The following is a 22,688-nucleotide window of genomic DNA, read 5'->3' on the forward strand; positions in this document are numbered from 1 at the left end:
GCGGGCGGGAGGCCCCGGCCCCAGCCCCCTAGCCCCAGCTTTCCCACCAGCTCCCCTACCACCACCCCCACCAGCCCTAGACCCCCGCTGCTGTCCTTTTTTTTTCCTTCAACGTTATTTGTGGAAAATTACTTTCGCTAGCGTATATTAATTATACATAATTGGTTTCATTATGACATTTTCATATGTGATCATATTTACTTCTCATCCTCTCCCGCCCCCTCTCCATCCATGCCTTTTTTGTGTGCATGATTTAATAGGATTCATCTTACACTTTTTGTGGCGCTGGAGATGGGACCCAGTGTATGCGAAGCAAGTGCTCCACGCCTGAGCTACATTCTCCCCATGAAGTATCTTATGCTAGTGTGTTTTTACATTTACTTTTATTTTTTTGTATATGTGTGAGTGGGCGCCTGAGGAAACCAGAAAAAGGCGTTAGATTCCCCTTAGAGCTGGTTACAGGCTCTAAGTTGTGAGCTACCAGATGTGGTTGCTGGGACTCAAACTCAGGTCCTGTGGAAGGGCAATGCATGTTCACAACCACTGAACCATCTCTCCAGTCCCTTTAGTGTGCTTTCTAAAGCTGTCCTGTAACTTGCAGGTAAATGCACTTGATGATCCAGGATTGGAAAGGAGACAGGTTTCCAGTGTAAACAAAATGGCCAGATCTGCCTTGCACTTAGTTTGGGCAGGTGAAGAGGGCCTGCTGCTGTGGGGCACAGTGCTGAGATGTTAATGACTGACTTCTTGCCAGAGGAAAACAGACCTTTCTACCTTCACAGATGTCTTTTTACCAAAAGAGCTTCAAATCAAAAGTATTTTATAGCAGGCAAAAAGAGTTTGTGGGCAGCCCCAAATTCAGAGTTATAGTATGCTGGTGATAAGTGAAAGCAATTTTAATGTGAGTTATAAAAATCCTTTTAATTTACATTTTTGTATCTATTTAAGGTTTACAGTGTGATTTTTGAAATGAGTACTGCACTCAAACAGATTAACATTTATTTATTTATTTATTTATTTATTTATTTATTTACTAAATTTATTGTCCTTTAAGACTTGAGGTCATTTAATTCCCCACTTACATATCAGCGTACAGAAGAGTATATGGGAATGATAGCTTGTGTCGAGGATGCTTGGCAGAAAGAAAGAGCCGTCTGCAGCTCTCTGCTTCCTAGGCACCATTTGAAACATACAAATATCAATATGCTGGCATCCTCAGGCACAAATGACAAGGTTGGTGTTCAGTAACATCCTTTCTGATTTGCAGGTGGCTCCCACGTTCCCTTTTGGGACTTATGAATACCAGTGTGTTCACATCCTCTCACATAAATAGTATTGGTGATGGTCAGTGGTCACTAATGGATTTGATGTAGACAAATTTGTTCCCATTGTCTAGAAAGGTTTAGACCTCTTACCGTAAGGAGGGAAGACTGTTTGTTTTACAACCTGAGAAAGGCCATGTTAAAGGACCAGATGAAGAAACACTGGAGTAACTTTCCCCTTAATGAGATAAGTACTTAATGCACCCTGAAGCTCTCGATGCAGCGATGCAGTGCAGACTTGGCCTGTCTGCTTTGACTTCTTCCTCAGAAAGCAGAACTTTCTCCTATTTTTGCAGCTTACCTCTGACACCTCTCAAAATCCAGAGCTGCCTGGCCTCAGGTTCTGTGCAGTCTGGCTACCCCTCCCATCAGCTGTTCCATGCTCAGTGCTGAACATATCTACTTGCTTGTTTAGTTCTTTTTGTTGTTGCTTTTTTGAAACAGTGTTAACTCTGTAGCCTAGCCTGGCCTTGAACTCATGGTGATCCTCCTGCACTCCTAGTGCTGGAATTACAAGAATGCCCCACCATGCCCCACCAGAGTTCTAATTCAAAAAAATAGAGCTTTCCTCTTCTTTCCGTATCCTTCCTCCTGGCTACTTCAGAGATTCTAAACTTGCCTGCCCTGTGGCTTTCTTTCCATAACACTGATAGTTTGTCTTTGAGTTCTCTTTTGAACCTGCAGATAGGGACCCTGTGCATCTTAGGTGACCTACGACTTTATAGTTCCTACAGTCTCCTAGTAGGGTGTAGTGCAGTTGGAGACTGGTAAACTGGTAAATGAAAAGGAGAAACTGATGAGCACAAACTTAGAATGAAGCCATACTTCAGAGGTTGATTACTGTTGTGAAAATTGCTTCTCTGAGTTTTGAGTTTGTAGCTGTTTTGCCATGTGATGACTGTTTTGCAGGAAGACCAGGGAATTTACCAGAGCAAAGTCCGGGAGCTGATCAGTGACAACCAGTATCGGCTGATTGTCAACGTGAATGACCTGCGCAGGAAAAATGAAAAGCGGGCTAACTGGTGAGGGGCAGGGTTTTTAAAGGGTTATCTTGGTTCTCAGTGAGAACGGCTGCATCTTGCTCAGACTGGATCAGTCTTCTCAGGAAAAGAGCCTCGTTGCATGGGGTAGATCTGCAGGCCTTCCTTGCTTCATTTACAAAGAGGAGGTGGTGGGTATCTTCCTCTCAAGTGCTCCCACAGTCCAATGTTCATCTGAATATCATTTTTACATCTTTGGTGAACTGAAGCAAACTTTACTGAGTCTTTCGTAATGGCAGTTCAAAGACACGGGTTTTCTCTCATTGACTACAGTGACTAAGACTGTTTCCTTCTGTTTTGAGGGTCAGTTTTCTTATGCTCAGCCTAATGCTTCTTCTCTCTCTTGCTCATACACAGCCTCCTGAACAATGCTTTTGAGGAGTTGGTTGCATTCCAGCGGGCCTTGAAGGACTTCGTGGCCTCCATCGATGCGACGTATGCTAAGCAGTATGAGGAGTTCTATATAGGCCTGGAAGGCAGCTTTGGCTCGAAGCATGTCTCTCCCCGGACTCTCACTTCCTGCTTCCTCAGCTGTGTGGTCTGTGTGGAGGGCATCGTTACGAAATGTGAGTGGGTTGAAGGGACCACTAAGGAAATGGAGGTGGCATAGATTTGGGAGCCTGAGAAGCTGGATCAGGTGGTTTGCAGCTTCAAAGAAGTGAAGCATTGAAATGACATAGGAGAACTTGCAGGAGCTCAGGGTTCGCAATAATTAGGGATCCACAGTGGCCACCTGTGTTGGCAGAATGCTGAATTCTGAGAGTCAGAGGAGTGTTGCCTCCTAGCCATCTCATGGCAGCCCTGAATATTTATTACACCTTAATTGACATCAGTTGTACTTAAAATTTTACATAGCTACAGTGATAAGCTATATATAAATGTCAAGATGAATAAATGACAGGAATTATTGAGATAATTTAATCTAATTGGAAAGATGCAGTATTTAAAGTCCTCGGGTTTGCTTGGGTTTCAGTTCTTCTGTCAATGTCTAGTTGGGTGACTTTACACACCTTTCCTTTCCTAGGTTCCCTAGTTCGTCCCAAAGTTGTTCGCAGTGTCCACTATTGTCCCGCTACTAAGAAGACCATAGAGCGGCGCTACTCTGACCTCACCACCCTGGTGGCTTTCCCATCCAGTTCTGTGTATCCCACGAAGGTGAGGGCATGAGTCAGTGGGGCCTCCTCAGCCATTACAGTAAAAAATGTCTTTGTTTTCTTTTGAGACAGGGTCTCCATGTAGCCCCAGCTGACCTAGAACTTGCTATATAGACCAGGTTGGCCTTGATCTCACAGAGATCTACCTGCCTCTGCCTCTAGAGTGCTGGGATTAAAGGTATATACTACCATGCTTGGCTCAGATGTGTTTTAATTTAAGTAATTGTGTAATAGCTGAAATCTTCTAGAAGTAGGTAGTTTGAAAAGTAAGGTTTCATTTAGAAGGTTGGCTGCAAGACAGTTTAATGTAGAAACTCCACAACATAGAAAGAAATTTTCATTTTATGTGTATGAGTGTTTTGCCAGCATGTATGTAAGTACAACTGTGCTGTACAGTGCTTGCAGAGACCCGAGGAGAGTGTTGGATGCTCTGGAACTGGAGTTACGGATGGTTGTTAGCTGCCATGTGGGTGCTGGGAACTGAACCCTAGACTTTTTTAAGAGCAGCCAGTGCTCTTAATCACTGAGCCATCTCTCCATTCCCCCAGAACTTTTTTTTTAGAGTAAGGTTTATGGTTTAGAGAGATGGCTCAGTGGGTAAGAGTGCTTGCTCTGCAAGCATGAAGAACCTGGATTTAAATCCTTAGCACTCATGTCAAAAAGCTGGGCGTGGGTGTGTCGAGGGGGAGGCAAGAGAGGTCGATTCCAGGTACTCAATGGCCTGTGAGGCAGCCTAGCTGAAACAGTGAGATTCCAGTTCCATGAAAGACTTTAAGCAGTAAGGTGGAGAGTGATAGGAGGCACCTGCCTGGCATCATGCTCTGGTTTGCACATGCACATGTATGCATCTCATCTACATATGTGTGTGGTAACACACGTACACCACAAACACAAGGAATAACATTAAGAAAATTTAGACTATGGAAGGGCTAAAAGAAAAAAAATATCATCTGAGCTGCACAGATATTTTAGCAAAGCTGTAATTGTAACATTTTGTAGTAGGCTTTTAAAAAGTAAAATACTTCTGCTGTATGATGCTATTGTGTTTTTGCAGAAATTTCAGTGGATTTGAAGAAAGTTTATCTTTATGGTATTCAGATAGATAAAAATTGAGGACAACACAGGCTTTCTTAATGAGACAAAAAATCATTAATATTGATGACTTGATGTCTGAACTCCTTTAGTTAAAGACTATCCCTTCTCTTGAAATTTTAATTGAAAATGACTATCCAGATCATTGTTAGACCCTATGGAGGACATAGATAAGAAGTAACAATCAGTCCTTGTCTGTAACTCCAGTGAGTGGAGAAAGCAAACATCAACAGCTGAAGCAAGAATGCCTTAGACTTAGAGCTGAAACATACCCAGAATCAGTCTGTCTCCAGATGGAATGCTGGGATTAGAGGTGAAGTGACTTCAGGTCTCTTGTTAGCGATGACCCTAAAGTTAGCCCCAGGTCTTTAGTTGAAGCCAGTTGCGTTTTCTAAATTGCTTTGTTTTCTTCATTAAAGTCTCCACTTTCTAGAATTTTTTTTCTTGGGAAGTACTTGGGGTTCTCTTCTGATTATATTTCATGACCAAGTTTCTTTCCCTGAGGGCTGAAGTGCTCTGGGCCAGGTCATCAGGGATGGTGTTTAAAAGTGTGGGCTTTGGAGTGACACCTGCACTGAGCCTTGGTACAGGCTATGTGACCTTTAGAAAGTTGTCTGACTCTCATAGTCTGCTTCCTTGGCCATGAAATGGGGAAAGTATCTGCTTTAATAAGATTGTGCTAATTGCGTGATAATAGCAAGGTTCCTGGCATGGAGCAAGCACTCGATCAGAGATGGTTATTGTGGTTTTAGAAAATTCAAAAATGGAAGCAAAACTTTAAAAGTATTTTATGGGAGTTTCATACACATGTAAGAAACATTAAAGTGTATAATTTGGTTAGTTTTTACCAGCTGAATATACCCATATAACCAGACTCTAAAGTGGGAAACAAACTTAACCAGCTCACAGAAATCCCTCTTGAAGGCCATGCTATCCTGGTTTCTAACAGCAGGGATTTGGCTCATTTTCTGTACTGTGTACATGCTCTGTGTTGGTCTCTGTTCTGTGTACATGCTCTATGTTGGTCTCTGTTCTGTGTACGTGCTCTGTGTTGGTCTCTGTTCTGTGTACGTGCTCTATGTTGGTCTCTGTTCTGTGTACGTGCTCTATGTTGGTCTCTGTTCTGTGTACGTGCTCTATGTTGGTCTCTGTTCTGTGTACGTGCTCTATGTTGGTCTCTGTTCTGTGTACGTGCTCTATGTTGGTCTCTGTTCTGTGTACATGCTCTATGTTGGTCTCTGTTCTGTGTACGTGCTCTATGTTGGTCTCTGTTCTGTGTACGTGCTCTATGTTGGTCTCTGTTCTGTGTACGTGCTCTATGTTGGTCTCTGTTCTGTGTACGTGCTCTATGTTGGTCTCTGTTCTGTGTACGTGCTCTATGTTGGTCTCTGTTCTGTGTACGTGCTCTATGTTGGTCTCTGTTCTGTGTACGTGCTCTATGTTGGTCTCTGTTCTGTGTACGTGCTCTATGTTGGTCTCTGTTCTGTGTACGTGCTCTATGTTGGTCTCTGTTCTGTGTACGTGCTCTATGTTGGTCTCTGTTCTGTGTACGTGCTCTATGTTGGTCTCTGTTCTGTGTACGTGCTCTATGTTGGTCTCTGTTCTGTGTACGTGCTCTATGTTGGTCTCTGTTCTGTGTACGTGCTCTATGTTGGTCTCTGTTCTGTGTACGTGCTCTATGTTGGTCTCTGTTCTGTGTACGTGCTCTATGTTGGTCTCTGTTCTGTGTACGTGCTCTATGTTGGTCTCTGTTCTGTGTACGTGCTCTATGTTGGTCTCTGTTCTGTGTACGTGCTCTATGTTGGTCTCTGTTCTGTGTACGTGCTCTATGTTGGTCTCTGTTCTGTGTACGTGCTCTATGTTGGTCTCTGTTCTGTGTACGTGCTCTATGTTGGTCTCTGTTCTGTGTACGTGCTCTATGTTGGTCTCTGTTCTGTGTACGTGCTCTATGTTGGTCTCTGTTCTGTGTACGTGCTCTATGTTGGTCTCTGTTCTGTGTACGTGCTCTATGTTGGTCTCTGTTCTGTGTACGTGCTCTATGTTGGTCTCTGTTCTGTGTACGTGCTCTATGTTGGTCTCTGTTCTGTGTACGTGCTCTATGTTGGTCTCTGTTCTGTGTACGTGCTCTATGTTGGTCTCTGTTCTGTGTACGTGCTCTATGTTGGTCTCTGTTCTGTGTACGTGCTCTATGTTGGTCTCTGTTCTGTGTACGTGCTCTATGTTGGTCTCTGTTCTGTGTACGTGCTCTATGTTGGTCTCTGTTCTGTGTACGTGCTCTATGTTGGTCTCTGTTCTGTGTACGTGCTCTATGTTGGTCTCTGTTCTGTGTACGTGCTCTATGTTGGTCTCTGTTCTGTGTACGTGCTCTATGTTGGTCTCTGTTCTGTGTACGTGCTCTATGTTGGTCTCTGTTCTGTGTACGTGCTCTATGTTGGTCTCTGTTCTGTGTACGTGCTCTATGTTGGTCTCTGTTCTGTGTACGTGCTCTGTGTTGGTCTCTGTTCTGTGTACGTGCTCTATGTTGGTCTCTGTTCTGTGTACATGCTCTGTGTTGGTCTCTGTACTGTGTACATGCTCTGTGTTGGTCTCTGTTCTGTGTAAGTGCTCTGTGTTAGTCTCTGTTGTGTGTACATGCTCTATGTTGGTCTCTGTTCTGTGTACATGCTCTGTGTTGGTTTCTGTTCTATGTACATGCTCTGTGTTAGTCTCTGTTCTGTGTACATGCTCTGTGTTGGTTTCTGTTCTATGTACATGCTCTGTGTTGAGCAGCTTTTGTGCAGCACTGTGTATGCAGAGTATTCATTTGTGAGACTGTAGCATGTTTATTTAACCATTCTGTTGAAGGGATACACGGGGACATTCTCTAAATTTTCCTTTTAGGACTAATGCTGCTGTGCACGTTGCAGTGAGTGAGCGCCTTTGGGTGAATGTTTCTATTGGGCATTTCTTGGGAGTGGAAAAACTGCATCAGAGTATAGTCACAGACTCTGCTTTGGAAAGAGGAAGTGGGCAGGATCCTAATTGAGATGTTAGTGCAGCCAAGGTTCCATCAGTGTGAATGGCCTGTCCCTTCCATTGGTTGGTTTGTTGCTATCCAGGGATAGGGCTGGAAAGGCTGGAGGGATGCTTAGGCTTTTATTGTTTCTATATGGTAAAATTCATGGTCTTTGGATATTGTTTTCCATGTTGGGTGATTGCTGCATTTTGAACACAAGACTGAAATGACTGTTTTTCTGTGTCTTCTTCTAGGATGAGGAGAACAACCCCCTGGAGACAGAGTATGGCCTGTCTGTGTACAGGGACCACCAGACCATCACCATCCAGGAGATGCCTGAGAAGGCCCCCGCTGGCCAACTTCCTCGCTCTGTGGATGTCATTCTGGATGATGATCTGGTAGATAGAGTGAAGCCTGGCGACCGGATCCAGGTGGTGGGGACCTACCGCTGCCTTCCTGGGAAGAAGGGAGGTTACACCTCAGGGACCTTCAGGTAAAGGGTCAGCTGTGAAATGTTGGGAGCTCTGTTGGCAGCTTGTGTCCTGCCAGTGCTCTGGCTTCAGGTTGCCACATTCTGGAGAGCGCTGATATCAGGAGGACAAGGGTGTGAGCTGCCTGCCTCTGACGAGGTGCCTCCCGTACCTCTTCCCTGTCAGATGGTGCTGGCATGTTTGTCATCCTGGGCCAAAAGGTGGAGTGACTGGTGACAGGAACACAGCCTCATGGTTAGCCTGGGAGCTTCTTCTGGTTCCTGCCTCCTTCCTGTGTGCACTTACTTGTTTTAACCTTTAGTCAGCAAGACATAAATTATACGAGTGGACATTGTTACCTGTACTTGGGTTCATGGACAGAGAATCAGCTGTTGAGTTCAGAAACTCTAACCCCCACTCCTCCCATTTCCTGGTTTCCTTTAATAGTCTAAGAACTCTTAGAGTTAGCCTGGCCTGGTGGTGCATGCCTGTCCTAGTTTGTTTCTTCATTGCTGTGACAAAACACTCTGACCAATACCGACTTGGGGAGGAAAGGGTTTATTTAGCTTACATCTCTCAGGTCACAGTTCATCAGGGAGCCCAAGGTAGGAACTCAGGGCAGGAACCTGGAAGCAGGAGCTGGAGCACAGGCCATGGAGGAACACTGCCTACTGGCTTGCTCCCCTGGCCCCTGCTCAGCCTGCTTTCTTATGCAACACAGGCCTACCTGCCCAGGGGTGGCACCACCCACAGTGGGCTGGGCCCTCTCACATCACTCATCAAGAAGATGCCCCTCAGACATGGCCACAGGCCAGTCCAATAGAGGCAATTCCCCAACTGAGGCTCCCTCAACCCAGGTGTGTCAAGTTGATACTAAAGCTGTCCAGTACAATACCTTTAGTCCTAGCATTTGGGAGGCAGAGACAAGCTGATCTCTGAGATCGAGGCCAATCTGGTCTCCATAATGAGTTCTAGGTGAGCTGGGGCTATAGGAAGACCCTGTCTCAAAAATCAAAAAGGCAAAAAAAGGGCATTTAGTGCTGCTAGGGAGGTCCAGCAGGCTTCCTCCTCCCATTCTCTTCACTCAGGACTGTGCTGATCGCCTGTAATGTGAAGCAGATGAGCAAGGATGTTCAGCCTTCGTTCTCTGCTGAGGATATAGCCAAGATCAAGAAGTTCAGCAAAACCCGTTCCAAGGTCTGCAATCCTTTAGAGATTTAGGGTGGGACTGAGTTTGAAAGAGTCATGTTTGGGTATGTGGCTGGGGAGACCAGAAGAGGGCTTTGGCTCTCCTGGAACTGGAGTTATGGTCAGTTGTTAGCCACCATGTGGGTGCTGGGACCTGGGTTCTCTGCAAAAAGCAGCCAGTGCTCTTAACTGCAAAGCCATTGCTCCAGCCCTGGTTTTTACTTTCTGAAGACAGGGTAACCACGTTTAAAATAGAATTAGTAGATGACTGTGTTGTAAAGGTTACAGCTAACCCACGATTTCATGATAAATAATATTAATAATAAAGTTTTCATAATTTAGCTGAGAGTTCTCTCTTCTTTATGGTGGTGTTGGGAATGGAAATTTTTTTGGTTTTTAAAGAGTCTACGTAGCCCACGCTGGTCTGGCCTCAGTCCACTACACCCCTGCCTTATTCTAAGTGCAGGAGTTACAGGAATCTAGGCTACCTCTTTATCTGCTTTGGGAATTGTCTGATTACTTACTGGGTTTATCTTAGAGCAGAAGCTTTTGCACTTAGAAATCTGCTTATCTTTGTATATTTCTGAAAGCGTTTTCGGTAAGCTCCAGAAACCCCCCTGACTCTTGCTAGGCTTTTCACTCAATGGGTCCTTCCTCCTCTAGGACATCTTTGACCAGCTGGCCCGATCACTGGCCCCTAGCATCCATGGGCATGACTATGTCAAGAAGGCAATCCTCTGCTTGCTCTTGGGAGGGGTGGAACGAGACCTTGAAAACGGCAGCCACATCCGTGGGGACATCAATATTCTTCTAATAGGTATGGTGTTTCGGAAGTGCCGTGAACTCTGCTTCTTACTTTGAGGAGTGGGGTTGTGAGAACCTGCAGTTCATGGGATTATACCTTCTGTGCCTGGTCATATTTCAAAGGGTAAAAATGGAGCCTTTCAAAAATTACCCCTGGAGTTCTTGATTTATTATATCTAAAATTATTCTGTGAATGATAAAGAGAAAAGGCAAAGAACTAATATTCAGCAACTAATTCTGTATCTGCTAAGAACTGTGCTGCAGAAGCAGACTTCGCAGGGGTGTGTAAGCGTTTCCCAGATAGTCATCACTGCGTTCTTCTGCAGGTGACCCTTCTGTTGCCAAGTCTCAGCTTCTGCGGTATGTGCTTTGCACTGCACCCCGGGCCATCCCCACCACTGGCCGGGGCTCCTCTGGAGTGGGTCTGACAGCCGCTGTTACTACAGACCAGGAAACAGGTACGGGGGTAAGGCTCCTTAGCCGAGGCCCACTGTGAGCTTAGCTGGCTGTAGGCACTGACTGTGTGTGGAAGATACATTTGAAGGGTTTGTTGAGGTCATGCTTTAGAAGACGTGAGTGTCTGGAATAGTGAGTGGGTGAATTACTTGTCTTTGTTAAGTGTTTGTGCACGCTCTTGCTAAGGATGTTTTCTAGAATGTGATTTGAAGAATTGGCAACAGGGAAAGCTTAGTGAATGAGGAGTGAGATGAAAAGGAAACTTGGACTGTCTTATGAACTAGAGGAACGACTGGAAGATTAGTGAAGTCTAGTTGGATGTCACTTGAGGAGGTGAAGACAGCTAATCTGTACATTGAGAGTGCTGTGAAGGACTCTGAGACTGTTGAGGTTGGGGCTGAGAAAGGACTCCATCATGGTTTCCTAGTAAGCCTCACAATAGTTGCTCTCCTGGTTCCTATGTGCTGCAACGACAGATGCCTGGGAAGGAGACTGAAGTCCTTCTCTGTCTCGTGTGTAACTGAGACCATGCCACAAACATTTACCTCCTCTCTTACCAGGGGAGCGCCGTCTGGAAGCAGGTGCCATGGTCTTGGCAGATAGAGGCGTGGTTTGTATTGATGAGTTTGACAAGATGTCTGACATGGATCGCACAGCCATCCATGAGGTGATGGAGCAGGGTCGCGTGACCATCGCCAAGGCTGGCATCCACGCTCGGCTGAATGCCCGCTGTAGTGTTCTGGCTGCTGCCAATCCTGTCTATGGCAGGGTAAGTGGAATCAGGCCCATAACCGCGATCTTGGCGTTTGTTCTGCCAAGTCACTCGGCTGAGAAGTTTTTACAGGGGAATGGCAGGCCCCAAACCAAACTCACCCCATTATTGTCCTTTGGTTAGAGCAGTGACACCTCACCCATTCCTATGCAACAGAGTCCTCTGGAAAATAGCTTCTAGGTGTATGGGGTGGGGGAGGGAGGGAAGGAGAAAGGGGGAGGGGGAGAGAGAGAGAGAGAGAGAGAGAGAGAGAGAGAGAGAGGGGGGGGAGAGAGAGAGAGAGAGAGAGAGAGAGAGAGAGAGAGAGAGAGAGAGATCCTCCTGCCTCAGCTTCTTGAGTGCTGGAATTACACCTGTGAGCCACCATACCTGGCTCAAAAATAACTGAAATGCAAAAGAAAACAGGTCAACTAGCCAGCAATTTGAGTAGAAATGCTCCGGGCACACAGCAGAAGGCTTTCTACATAAAACAGAGATAGTACATGAACATGAAGTCTTCCTTCTATCTTGTTCTTTCCCAAGAGATCAATGCTGGCAGCTCTGGAGTGTTTCAAGAATTAGAAAGTTAAGCATGTACCAGCAGCTACGCTGTCTTCTTGTTAGGGATTATCTATGTGTGTAGCATGACTGTGATACCAACATACAACCCTTTATGTTTATTCTGCCTGTGGCTTACTGAGTTTTTCCATTTATAAAGAAATTGTTTTTATTAATGTACAAAGTAATAGGTTAATTATGGAATTTTCATACATACATCATTGTACATTTCTCATACCCCCCCCTTTTATCCTGTCTTGTTTTATTCTCCTCCGTTCTTACTGTTCCCCTTCCTCTCCCTCCTCCTTTGATCTACACACATTTTAAACTTTCCACTGGTGACACCTTTTTTGCCGTAGAAATTTTGTATGTGACCCTAGACATACAGCTATATCAAATAGATACACAAATCAAACATTTACTGGTAATAAATTATTTTAAAACAATTCTTTGATATATATTATTAGCTTTTGCTAAAGATGAAATCAAATTCTCATACTAACAAAATGTGCTTGTTTCTCGTGTGTGTGTGTGTGTGTATGCATGTGGGTGATTGTGTGTGTTTGCCCGTGTGCCCACATGTATGTATGTGGGTGATTGAGCGTGAGGAGGCCAGCTGAAGACATCAGATGTGTTCTTGCTCTAGTATCCTCTAACCTATTCCCTTGAGATGGTCCCTCTCTTGAATCTGGAGCCAGGCTAGCACCTAGCAAACCCCAGTGAGCTTCTTGTCTCCACCCTGCATAGTGCTAGAATTAGAAATTTATGTGTGATCACGACCAGCCTTTTATGTGGGCTCTGGGGATTTGAACTCAGAGCCACATGTTGGGTAATAAATGCTCTTACACACTGATCCAAGCCACTGCTGTTTATTTTTACATAAAGAATTGGCTGAACCCTGATACGCAAAGATGTAGAGCATGTTCAATGTTTTTCAGAGTTGATAATTAGATTTTATAATTGTCATTGGTGGGAATGCAACTTTGCATAATATGCAGTACAGAGAGGCAGAAATGTGCTAAGTATCATTTCAAAAGCTACTAGAAGTTCTGTACTTATCTGGCTGAAATTTAATGATTTTTAAAAGTAATTCTCATGCCCATAGTTCCAACAGCAGTTAAAGAATTTTTTGATTTATTTACTTTTATTTATTTTATGTGTATGAGTTTTGCCTGCATGTATGTAACTGCAGCACATGCGTGCAGTGCCCGTCAAGGCCAGAAGAAAGCATTGGATCTCCTGGAACTGGAGTTATGGATGGTTGTTAGCATGATGTGGGTGCTAGGAACCAAACCTGGATCTTCTGCAAGAGCAGCCAGTGCTCTTAACTGTGAGCATCTCTACAGTTCCTCAAACGGAAATCTTTAAAATCAGACTGTAGCACAGCAATACAAAGAGACTAATTTGGTACTTATATATTTATTTGATGCTGAGGAATGATATTAGGAAAACATTAAAAGTCTGCATTCCATAATTAAACCACTGTGTTTCTAAGAGCAAAAAGCTTTGTGTGTACAGTAAAATCACTGCAGTTGATAACATGGTGATCTCAGATCTGAGCCTTGTCAGGCAGTATTTGTTGGTGTTGTGGAGTGGGACAGCACATACCACATACAATGCAGGGTGAATAAGCGTGTTTATAACATGGCTGCACTGAAGTTGCATGCTGCAGTAGGAGCCAGCATGACTGCTACATGGTTGACCTGGGATTTGTTTATGGTTAGTGTATAGTCAGAAGCCTGTTACTATTGACATTTTTTGTGACCCTCCCTTCCTGGTACCGGGTCATAACCCATAATTAAAGAAGCTATGGTATATATGTGTATGTGCTTTAAATCCAAATTACACATAATTCAAATATAGTAATCTCCAGTTCCATCCACTTTTTTGTAGACGATATGACTTCATTCTTTTTTTTTAAAAGAAACTTACTTTTGTAGTTTTTAAAAAATGGACATTTTTGTTGTGTGGGGGTGAATGCTGCCATAACAGTGGAGCCAAGACAGTGTGCTGGAGCCCATCCTCCTTCCCCATATGGGTCCCAGGAATTGAACTTGACTCATTGATCATCTCACTGGCCCTTAGTGTATACGTGTTCGCTTTGATAGAGATTGCCAAACTGTTTTCTTTAAAAACTAAACTAAAACAGATAAATAATTGTATATGTCAACTTCTTTTATTCTCTTAGTAGTATGAACTGTAAGTACTTATTTTATCGATGAGAAGATGGAGGCTCAGTTTATGTAACATGTTTAAGAGTTACAAACTAGAAAATAGAGATTTAAACCTAGAGCTCTGATTGTTCTGGGATGGCATATTATCCCACAGTACCTAGAAATCTCTTTTGGTGGTTCTTTTCTCTTTTTTTATGGGGGAGTGGGGTTGAGATAGGGTCTCCCTGTGTATCCTAGGCTGACCTCTAATTTTGGATCCTCATGCATTAGCCTCCCAGGTTGTTGAGAATTCAGGTATGTGTCACCATGCTTGGCTGTTTTGGTCATCTGTTAAATCCATCAGCTCTGGCTCAGACTTTTTGACTCCAAATCACTGAGTTGGGGCAGTCTTTTTGACAGGTGAGGGAAGGGAATCATCTCTGAATTGACCTTTTTTAGGAATGAGAACAGAGAATCAAGCTTGAGGGGGGCTGGGTTTGATTCTGGAAGTCAGCAAACGAAAGACGATTTACACATTTCAGTAGCTTGAAAATGCTTCATTTTCTGCTTTTCTGTGTGTGTTACTGGGGGTTGGAGCTGGGGCCTTTCACAAGCTAGGCCACACTGATCTATATCCTCAACCCTTATTCTCTGTTGCTTGTCTGTTTTCATTTGTGTCGTCTAGCCTTCTAGTCCCATTTCCAGGATTGATCTGGCTTTGCCGTCCTTTCTTCCCATTAATGTTGCTTCCACTCCCTTTTTTCTTGTGTTCCCCAGTATGATCAGTACAAGACCCCAATGGAGAACATTGGGTTACAGGACTCACTGCTGTCTAGATTTGATCTGCTCTTCATCATGCTGGATCAGATGGATCCTGAGCAGGATCGGGAGATCTCAGACCACGTCCTTAGGATGCACCGATACAGAGCCCCTGGGGAGCAGGATGGCGATGGTGAGTCCATGGAATGGCTGGAACGATCCTAGCATATGGCTGACCCCTGGCCCAGACCAAGGAGTGAGGCTATTTGGTGTTTGGGTTGATACTGTAACTTGCTCGCTGGAGGTTGAGTGCCTGTCTGCTTTTGGCTTCTGAGATACCTTTTAGCATCTTCTGAGCGCTTCTACCTTCTTTGTGGGTCACATGTGTCTGTCTGCTCCCTTCCTGTGCTGTAGAAGAGGTAGTTTCTCTTGGGTTAAATTCCTTCTTAATCTTTTTCTCTCAACTTGGGTTAACCAGCCATGCCATTGGGTAGTGCTGTGGATATCCTGGCCACGGATGACCCTGACTTTACCCAAGATGACCAGCAAGACACCCAGATTTACGAGAAGCACGACAACCTTCTGCATGGAACCAAGAAGAAAAAGTAAGTGTCCTCTTACCCTCTCCTGAGGGAGCCTGGGGTTCATGTATGGCTGAGCATAGGGCATTGTATGCTCAGGTCAGGGAGTTGTGGCCACGTGGGCTTGCCTGCATCTTTTTTGGCCCACAGATACACGTTTGTCCTGGCCCGTTGCTTTGAGTATGCTTCTGATTGATTCAGCTCAGGGTCAGATCTTTTCCTGAAATAGAAAGTTTCGACATGCTTCTGCCATCTCAGCACTTGGAGGCTGGGGCAAGAGGACAGCTGTAAGTTTGGGGCTAGCCTAGGCTAGTCTCAAACCTGACAACATGCCCAACTGCTGGTGGGTGTGTTTCCCTGCTTTGAGCCATGGTGCAGAAAAAAGCAGAGCTCAGTCTTCAGAGCTGTTTGGTTGCACAGAATTTGGAATCAGAAGCTGAATTTGAGTCTAAGCCAGTTTTCCCATATGTAAAATAGGGCATATAATACCTAAACTTCTTCCCTAAATATCTAACCTTCAAATATGCCTGAAAAGTAAAAAACATGAATGGGCTTTGTGTGTGTTCCTTGGGAAGTTGGAGGTATGAGAATGTTTTCTTAGGCTTCTTCTTTGCTCTGCCTTGGTAACTCAGAAGCAGAACCATCACCCCAGACAGGTTGTAAGATGTGGCAGAAAAGTGGCATTCACTGTCTTTGGTCCAGGGAGAAGATGGTGAGTGCAGCATTCATGAGGAAGTACATCCATGTGGCAAAGATCATTAAGCCCGTCCTGACACAGGACTCAGCCGCCCACATTGCAGAGGAATACTCACGTCTGCGCAGCCAGGACAGCATGAGCTCGGACACCGCCCGGGTGAGTGCAAAATGTCCCTTAGAGCAGGGCCACGAGTCCCTGCTCACTGGGAAAGGGGAGAATTTTAATTGGTGATTCTCCCTGGTCTGGAGAGCTTTCCTGTCAGCACAAGTTTAATTATTCTCCTGTACAAAGAAAATAAAATCAAGACTCCAGAGGTAACAAGAATCTCATTTGGTGAGATTCTGAGGAGCGACCCTGCTCCATTCTTCACAGTGTGAAAATAATAAGAGCCATCCTCCAGTCAGGTTTGAGAGGAGGCAGAAAGGTAGATCATGGATTCCTATTAGATATAGACCCTATTATGTTACTTAGAATGGATGTGAAGGGCTATTTTGAATACAAATAACGAAGGAATTGATTTTTTTTCCTGTAGAAGTCCCCAGAATGGTGTGAATGTCTAAGATACTTGGGTAGGACTTGGACAAATAACTAGGTGCTAAATGCTAAGATAGCTATTCAGAGCAGTTTCTAGGAACCTGCTATCGATGCCCTTAAATTCTGTACAGCTTTTGGAAACCATGTAGTTTATACAGAATTTTAAAGCAGACCCAAATTCAAAGTCCCCTTTCGATGATGTAGACTTTGGGATTTAATTATGGTCTTAGATCATCTACTCTAGCGTCACCCCTGTTCTGTCTCTGGGTGTTAGTTCTTTACTTAGAACAAGGTCTTTGTTTGGGTTTTTTTTTTTTTTTTTTTTTGTTTTTTTAAATGCTCCCGCCGGCCGCCGCCAGCCACCAGCCGAGGGGTGGTCCCCCCCTGGCTTTCACTTGAGCCCCTGACCCATGGTAGTCACTGGCCAGAGGCAGTCGGCCCCTGACTCATGCACGCATTAGTTCAAGGCAGGTAGGGTGGGCAGCTTCTGCTGCCAACCCCGTGAGGGTCTTTATGTAGCCCCAGGTAGCCTGGAACTTAATATGTAGACCAGGGCTGGCCTAGATTTCACAGATCCTTCTGCCTCTGACTCCTGAGTGTTGAAACTTACAATGTATACCTGCCTAGTCCTAAACACAGAATGTGATTCTTTAAGCCAAGGACACCATTCAGACAATAGCATTTTAAAAAGATATGGGCACTCAATTTGATTTACACCCACCCAGTAGGAATCACTTGCTAGGAATGTGTCTAGAGGCTCCTCATCTATACTTAAATGAGTTTGCACAACTTTTTTTTTTTTTTTAATTATTTATTATTTTTATTTTATGTGTATGCATGTATTGCCTGCATGTAGGTAAGGGCACCCGTGTTGTGCAGTGCCCGTGGAGGACAGAAGAGGCTGTCGGATCCCCTGGAACTGGAGTTATGGACAGTTGTTAGCTGCCATGTGTGTGCTGGAATTCGAACCTGAGTCTTCTGCAAGAACAACCAGTGTTCTTAACTGCTGAGCCATCTCTCCAGCCCCAAGTTTATACAACTTATAGAATCCCTGAACGTGCTCACATGGGTTTCCTTAACCATTTTTCTTACCTTTCTGTATTAAATATTTATTATTATTTTTATTTTATGTGTGTGAGTGTATTGCCTGTATTTATGTAAGTGCACTCATGTCATACATTGCCTGGGGAGGTCAGAAGAAGGCATTGGATCCCCTGGAACTGGCGTTACAGACTGTTAGCTGCCATGTGGGTGCTGGAAATCAAACTCACGTCTTCTGCAAGAGCAGCCAGTGTTCTTAACTGCTGAGCCAACTCTCCAGCCCTGCTGTCTGAATTTTTTTTTTATTAGTTGTTTGACCATTTCATAGATGTATGTAGTGAATTCTGATTACTCCCCTCCACACACTTCTCCCATCCCCATCATCCCTCTTCTTCTCTACCAGTCCTTTTGGCACATTCATGACTTGGTTTTGTTTTGTGACCCATTTAGTTTAACCAAGGCCATTAGAGTGACTGTTGGATTGGAACCACCCATTAGAGTCCCCACCCTGAGCCTCTCAGCAGATAGTTCTGCAGTGAGGAATATGTCCCCTGAGCCCATTCTTTATCTCTGCCTGGCTGTTGACAGGCCCATTCTTCATGCAGCTCCATTGCAGGCATCCACAGCTGCTACGCGTTTGTGATTGCAATAGCTGTGTCTTGCCCAGAAGATGGTGTTTTGCACCCCTTCTCAGTGCCTTCCAGTTCTTACGTTTTTTGCACCTCTTCTGAAATGTTCCCTGAATGTTGTTTAGGGCTGGTCACTTATCTGTCACTTATTCTTAGCACCTTGGGCAGCCGTGAGTCTGCATTCACTGCTGTTAGTTGCTCCAGTTAAGGCTGAGTGTAGCAGGTACTGGCTGCCATGTGGGCCCAACCTTTCTGAATTTTAAATGACACTGACTTATAGAGAAAACAGCTCTGAATTATTGCCTGGATATTCTGAGCATTTCTGGTAGTGCCTTAATTCCTTTCCTTTGCAGTGAGAATGGTTTGCATAATTCTGCATAAACAATCTCATGTGTTCTTCCACAGACTTCTCCGGTTACTGCCCGAACATTGGAAACTCTGATTCGACTGGCCACAGCCCATGCAAAGGCCCGCATGAGCAAGACTGTGGACCTGCAGGATGCGGAGGAAGCTGTGGAGCTGGTCCAGTATGCGTACTTCAAGAAGGTGATCCTTGTCCTTGATGGTGCTCACTCCTCCAAGGAATTGTAGCCCTTGGAGATTCCGTTGTGGGTCTGCTCTGCTTCCCCTGCTTCTTTCTCTCTAGTAGGTGGGGGTTGTGTTTCAACTAAATACCTGTCCTGTAAAGAAGAGAATTGTTTTCCACTTTACCATCATGGTTAGGACACCTCCCCAACCATGCTTTTTTAGTTAGTAGACATAGAATGCCTATTGTATGAAAGGCTTTAGCACATTGTTGTATGATGGCTAACAGCTTCTTCTCCTGCCTCTGGTCCTGGGATATGGGGCCCAGAGAGGTTAGGTAAGCCATTAGAAATATGGAAGTTATTTCTGCCGATGGTGCAAAAGGGACTCGGGGTTCTTTATTAAGTTCTGACACTAGTCACCCACACTTGCTTTGGTCCTAGGTTCTGGAGAAGGAGAAGAAACGTAAGAAGCGAAATGAAGATGAATCAGACTCTGAAGACGAAGAAGAGAAAAGCCAGGAGGAGCAGGAACAAAAGAGGAAGAGGTGTGGTGTGGCGATTAAAGTGAGATGGAAAGCTCCAGTGGGGCTGGGGAGAGTGCTGCTTGTTAGTATCAGGTCCTTCAGGGCCCTGTAGGGCTTCCAGACGAAGGTTGCCTGAGCATAGGAGAGTGTGAGAGCCTCTTGTGTTCAGTGTGATTTCCTGCTAAAGGAATGCTAAGTAGTCAGAGCAGAGCAGTGATCCTATTGTGAGGTCTTCGGATAGATTTCAAAGTTCTTGAGGCTGTTTTTCTCCCCCACCTGCTTGTGATTGAATTGGTAAGGATGGGTGACATGGCAAAAGAACCCTGAGAAGCAGGGCCTGTTTGTTTGTATTCTGGCCTGAAGAGTGGCTTTCAAAAACTGATGGCCTGTACAGGCCTGAGCCTGGTGTTTCACTTGGGAAACATCTTCACTTGTAGATTGTTCTGGGTTGTTTTCTCTGTGGTCAGAGCCCCACAATGGGGCTCCCTAAAGCTTTATTTGTTTCTTGATTGCTGTGGGTATTTTAGGAGGAAGACACGTCAGTCAGAAGCCAAGGACGGGGAGTCCTATGACCCCTATGACTTCAGTGACACAGAGGAGGAAATGCCCCAAGGTGAGTGAGCCCTCCTTAAGAGGTGTTCCTTTAATTCCCAGCCTTTTCGTTTGCTCTCGCTTCTCATGGGCTCTCATTGACTCCTCACATGGGACCCTGTGTCCAAGGTGCTTATCCTAAGAGAACCTCAGGGCAAACCTACAGTAGAAACTTGGGAAAATAGGCTTTGCTGGGTTGTTTATCTCCTCCTTAATGAGGTGAGACTTTTGTCACGCCTGGTGTAAGCATCCCAGATAATGCATTGATGGTCTCCCGCCTACTTCAGTTCCTCTCTCATGAGTGGGGATTTCCCTGTATCCCAATCGTCCTGCCTAGTTCTCTAAGAACCATAAGAAACAGAAATGTTCATAGGCTCAGCAGGGTTGGGGTTGGGGGTTCTCCAGTAGAAATGGATTCACCTTGCTGTCTTCCTCATCCCTGCCCCCATCACTCCTAAAGTGCATACTCCGAAGACAGCAGAGTCACAGGAGACCAAGGAATCCCAGAAAGTGGAGTTGAGTGAGTCCAGGTGAGTGCATTTGCTCCGGTGCTAGCGAGTTCCTGTGGTGTTGGGCCCTGTCCCAGGGAGAGCTGTGCAGCAGCCACCTTCCAACAGAGCTCAGAGCTAGTACTCTCAAGCTCTGTGAAACATTCCACACTCTGATCATAATGCCACACTTACTGGGAAGTTGAAAAAACCAATATACAGAACTGGGTAGCTTTTTCTCCAAAGTCCCAGTTGGTTTTACAGTTTGCTTTACTAATTCTGTCTTTGTAGAAATTTAAATTAATTCTTTTGGGGTCAGGAGGAAGAAGCCTAACTTACCAAGAGTAAATTTGATTTATCTCTTACTCTAGCCCCCTCCCGCTTGCACCCCCTTCCCCCAAACACTGGCCGTTTATTTGAAATGAATTTTTGTTAGTGTTTCAGAAAACACTGTACTGGACACTGAATAGACCTTACAGCTAACTTTGAAAATTCATTTTCTGAAACATGCAGCACAATGTATCTACTGAAGAAAGCTTGTCAAACATTGAAAAGATACTTAGGGAGAAAAACACTAAAATCAATTGTAACTCCACCCTCCCGAGACAATCACTAAACTAACTGTAAGTGCTTTCTGAGTCAGTGCAGACAGATTTTACTCTCACTGACTGTGGGCTTTCCAAAGGACAGGTGTTTCGGGTTCTCTGATGACATTTATGTGCTGTATTCCTTTGTTTACACTCATAAGTATAGTAAGGTGAGTCTCCAAAAACGGACTCTGGGTCAAGGAATATGTGCTTTTAAAACTATTACAAGTGTTAGTAAATTGTTCCCCAAAATATACCAGTTCACTTTTATTCTGTATATGATTGCTGATTTCCAGCAACTTCCAAGCCTCCAAAATCCTCTTAAATAAAAGAAAATTAAGTATGTGAATTTTTTCCTGCATGTATGTAAAGTGCGCCATGTGTGTATAGTGCCTGCAGAGGCCAGAAGAGGGCGTTGGATCCCCTAGAACTGGAGTTAGGGACCATTATTATCTGCATTGTGGGTGCTTGTAACTCAACCCAGGTTATCTGGAAGAGCAGCCAGTGCTTGTAACTGCTGAACCCTGTAGTGTAGATTGGCTTTAAAGAGGGATATGCAGATGTGGAGTAGCCAGCAGAGGCAGAAGGTGTGTACATGAGAGAGGTGAGGAGGAGACGGAGGACCAGAGAATTGAGGGACTACCAACTGTATTAATTCTTTGGTTTTTCCCATATGAATCTTGCCTTTGAGCATGAGGGTTTGTTGAAACCTTTTATTTGTTTTAAGGTGGGTTTTACATGTGGTTCAGGCTGCCTGTGAACTTGAGGCTCTCCTGCCTCAGCCGCCTGAGCACTGACATTATAGTTGTGCCCGACTGTGCCTGGCTACTGCTTTACTCACCATTTTCCCTGTCTTGGGCAGGTTGAACGCTTTCAAGATGGCCGTCTTGGATGTGTTCCATGAGGCTCACGCGCAGTCTGTTGGCATGAAGCACCTCACAGAGTCCATCAATCAGAATAAAGAAGAGCCCTTCTCTTCAGAGGAGATCCAGGCCGCACTGAGCAGGATGCAGGATGACAACCAGATCATGGTGTCTGAGGGCATCATCTTCCTTATCTGAGGAGGACTCATCTTTGAACTTGGTGTTGTGCCAAGAAAGTTTCTCTCAAGTATCGTCCCCTCCCCCAAGTCTTTGATCACCAATAACTGTTTAATTGACCGTTGTTAGGGACATGGGTGATGAAATGCCATTAGGACTCAGCGGAAGCTTTGAGAACAGATAGTGAAGGCTGCTGTTGGCAGGAAGGGTGGGGAGGACCAGGCCTCCTGTGGAAGGACTGCTCATACCTTCCATTCCCTGAAGAGATGCAGTGTTACTTTATCTAAGGAACGTGATGCAAGTTATGTTTTGGGACATAGGTGGTTTCTGTTTATGCTTTCTGTGCATGTAGGCTTTTTTTTCTTCATTCTCCAGAGCTATCTGTAGAAAAGGCTGAGGTATTCTGTGCTGCAGAGGCTCTGAGGGCGGAACAAGAGCTGTTTCAGAAAGCTTTCTTTGTAATTAGACTAATATATAATTTTGAGCTTAATATCCAGGACATTGAATAAACTTAATATTTTGTACACGTGATTCAAATCCTTTGTGCCTTTTTAATATGTGTGTGTGTGTGTAGGTTAGAGGATGTGGAGGAGTCAGTTCTCCATCCACTATATGGGTCCTGGAGATGGAATGGAGCTGAGGCTGTCAGGCTTGGCAAGAGTTTCCTTTACCTTCGAAGCCTCTTCCTGGCCCACTTAATGCTTTTT

The 22,688-nt window shown here is 44.7% G+C and overlaps 1 protein-coding gene across 1 annotated transcript in view; it reads left to right on the forward strand.

Annotated features, from left to right (window-relative positions):
• The window catches only part of Mcm3 (minichromosome maintenance complex component 3), a 22,893-nt gene extending 381 nt beyond the window's left edge, over positions 1-22,512 (forward strand). Inside the window, exons 2-17 of the mRNA XM_008825213.2 lie at positions 2,232-2,344; positions 2,720-2,928; positions 3,387-3,517; positions 7,858-8,096; positions 9,162-9,270; positions 9,925-10,078; positions 10,392-10,523; positions 11,082-11,290; positions 14,761-14,935; positions 15,221-15,347; positions 16,026-16,176; positions 18,630-18,770; positions 19,193-19,296; positions 19,803-19,888; positions 20,327-20,396; positions 21,804-22,512. Of these exons, the coding sequence (XP_008823435.1) occupies positions 2,232-2,344; positions 2,720-2,928; positions 3,387-3,517; positions 7,858-8,096; positions 9,162-9,270; positions 9,925-10,078; positions 10,392-10,523; positions 11,082-11,290; positions 14,761-14,935; positions 15,221-15,347; positions 16,026-16,176; positions 18,630-18,770; positions 19,193-19,296; positions 19,803-19,888; positions 20,327-20,396; positions 21,804-22,002 (2,349 nt within the window). The 3' untranslated portion in view covers positions 22,003-22,512. The remainder of the gene's footprint in view (positions 1-2,231; positions 2,345-2,719; positions 2,929-3,386; positions 3,518-7,857; positions 8,097-9,161; positions 9,271-9,924; positions 10,079-10,391; positions 10,524-11,081; positions 11,291-14,760; positions 14,936-15,220; positions 15,348-16,025; positions 16,177-18,629; positions 18,771-19,192; positions 19,297-19,802; positions 19,889-20,326; positions 20,397-21,803) is intronic.
• The last annotated feature ends 176 nt before the right edge of the window (positions 22,513-22,688 follow it).

Source organism: Nannospalax galili, unplaced genomic scaffold (genome assembly GCF_000622305.1).
Source record: "Nannospalax galili isolate Female #2095 unplaced genomic scaffold, S.galili_v1.0 scaffold329, whole genome shotgun sequence".
NCBI lineage: Eukaryota > Metazoa > Chordata > Mammalia > Rodentia > Spalacidae > Nannospalax > Nannospalax galili.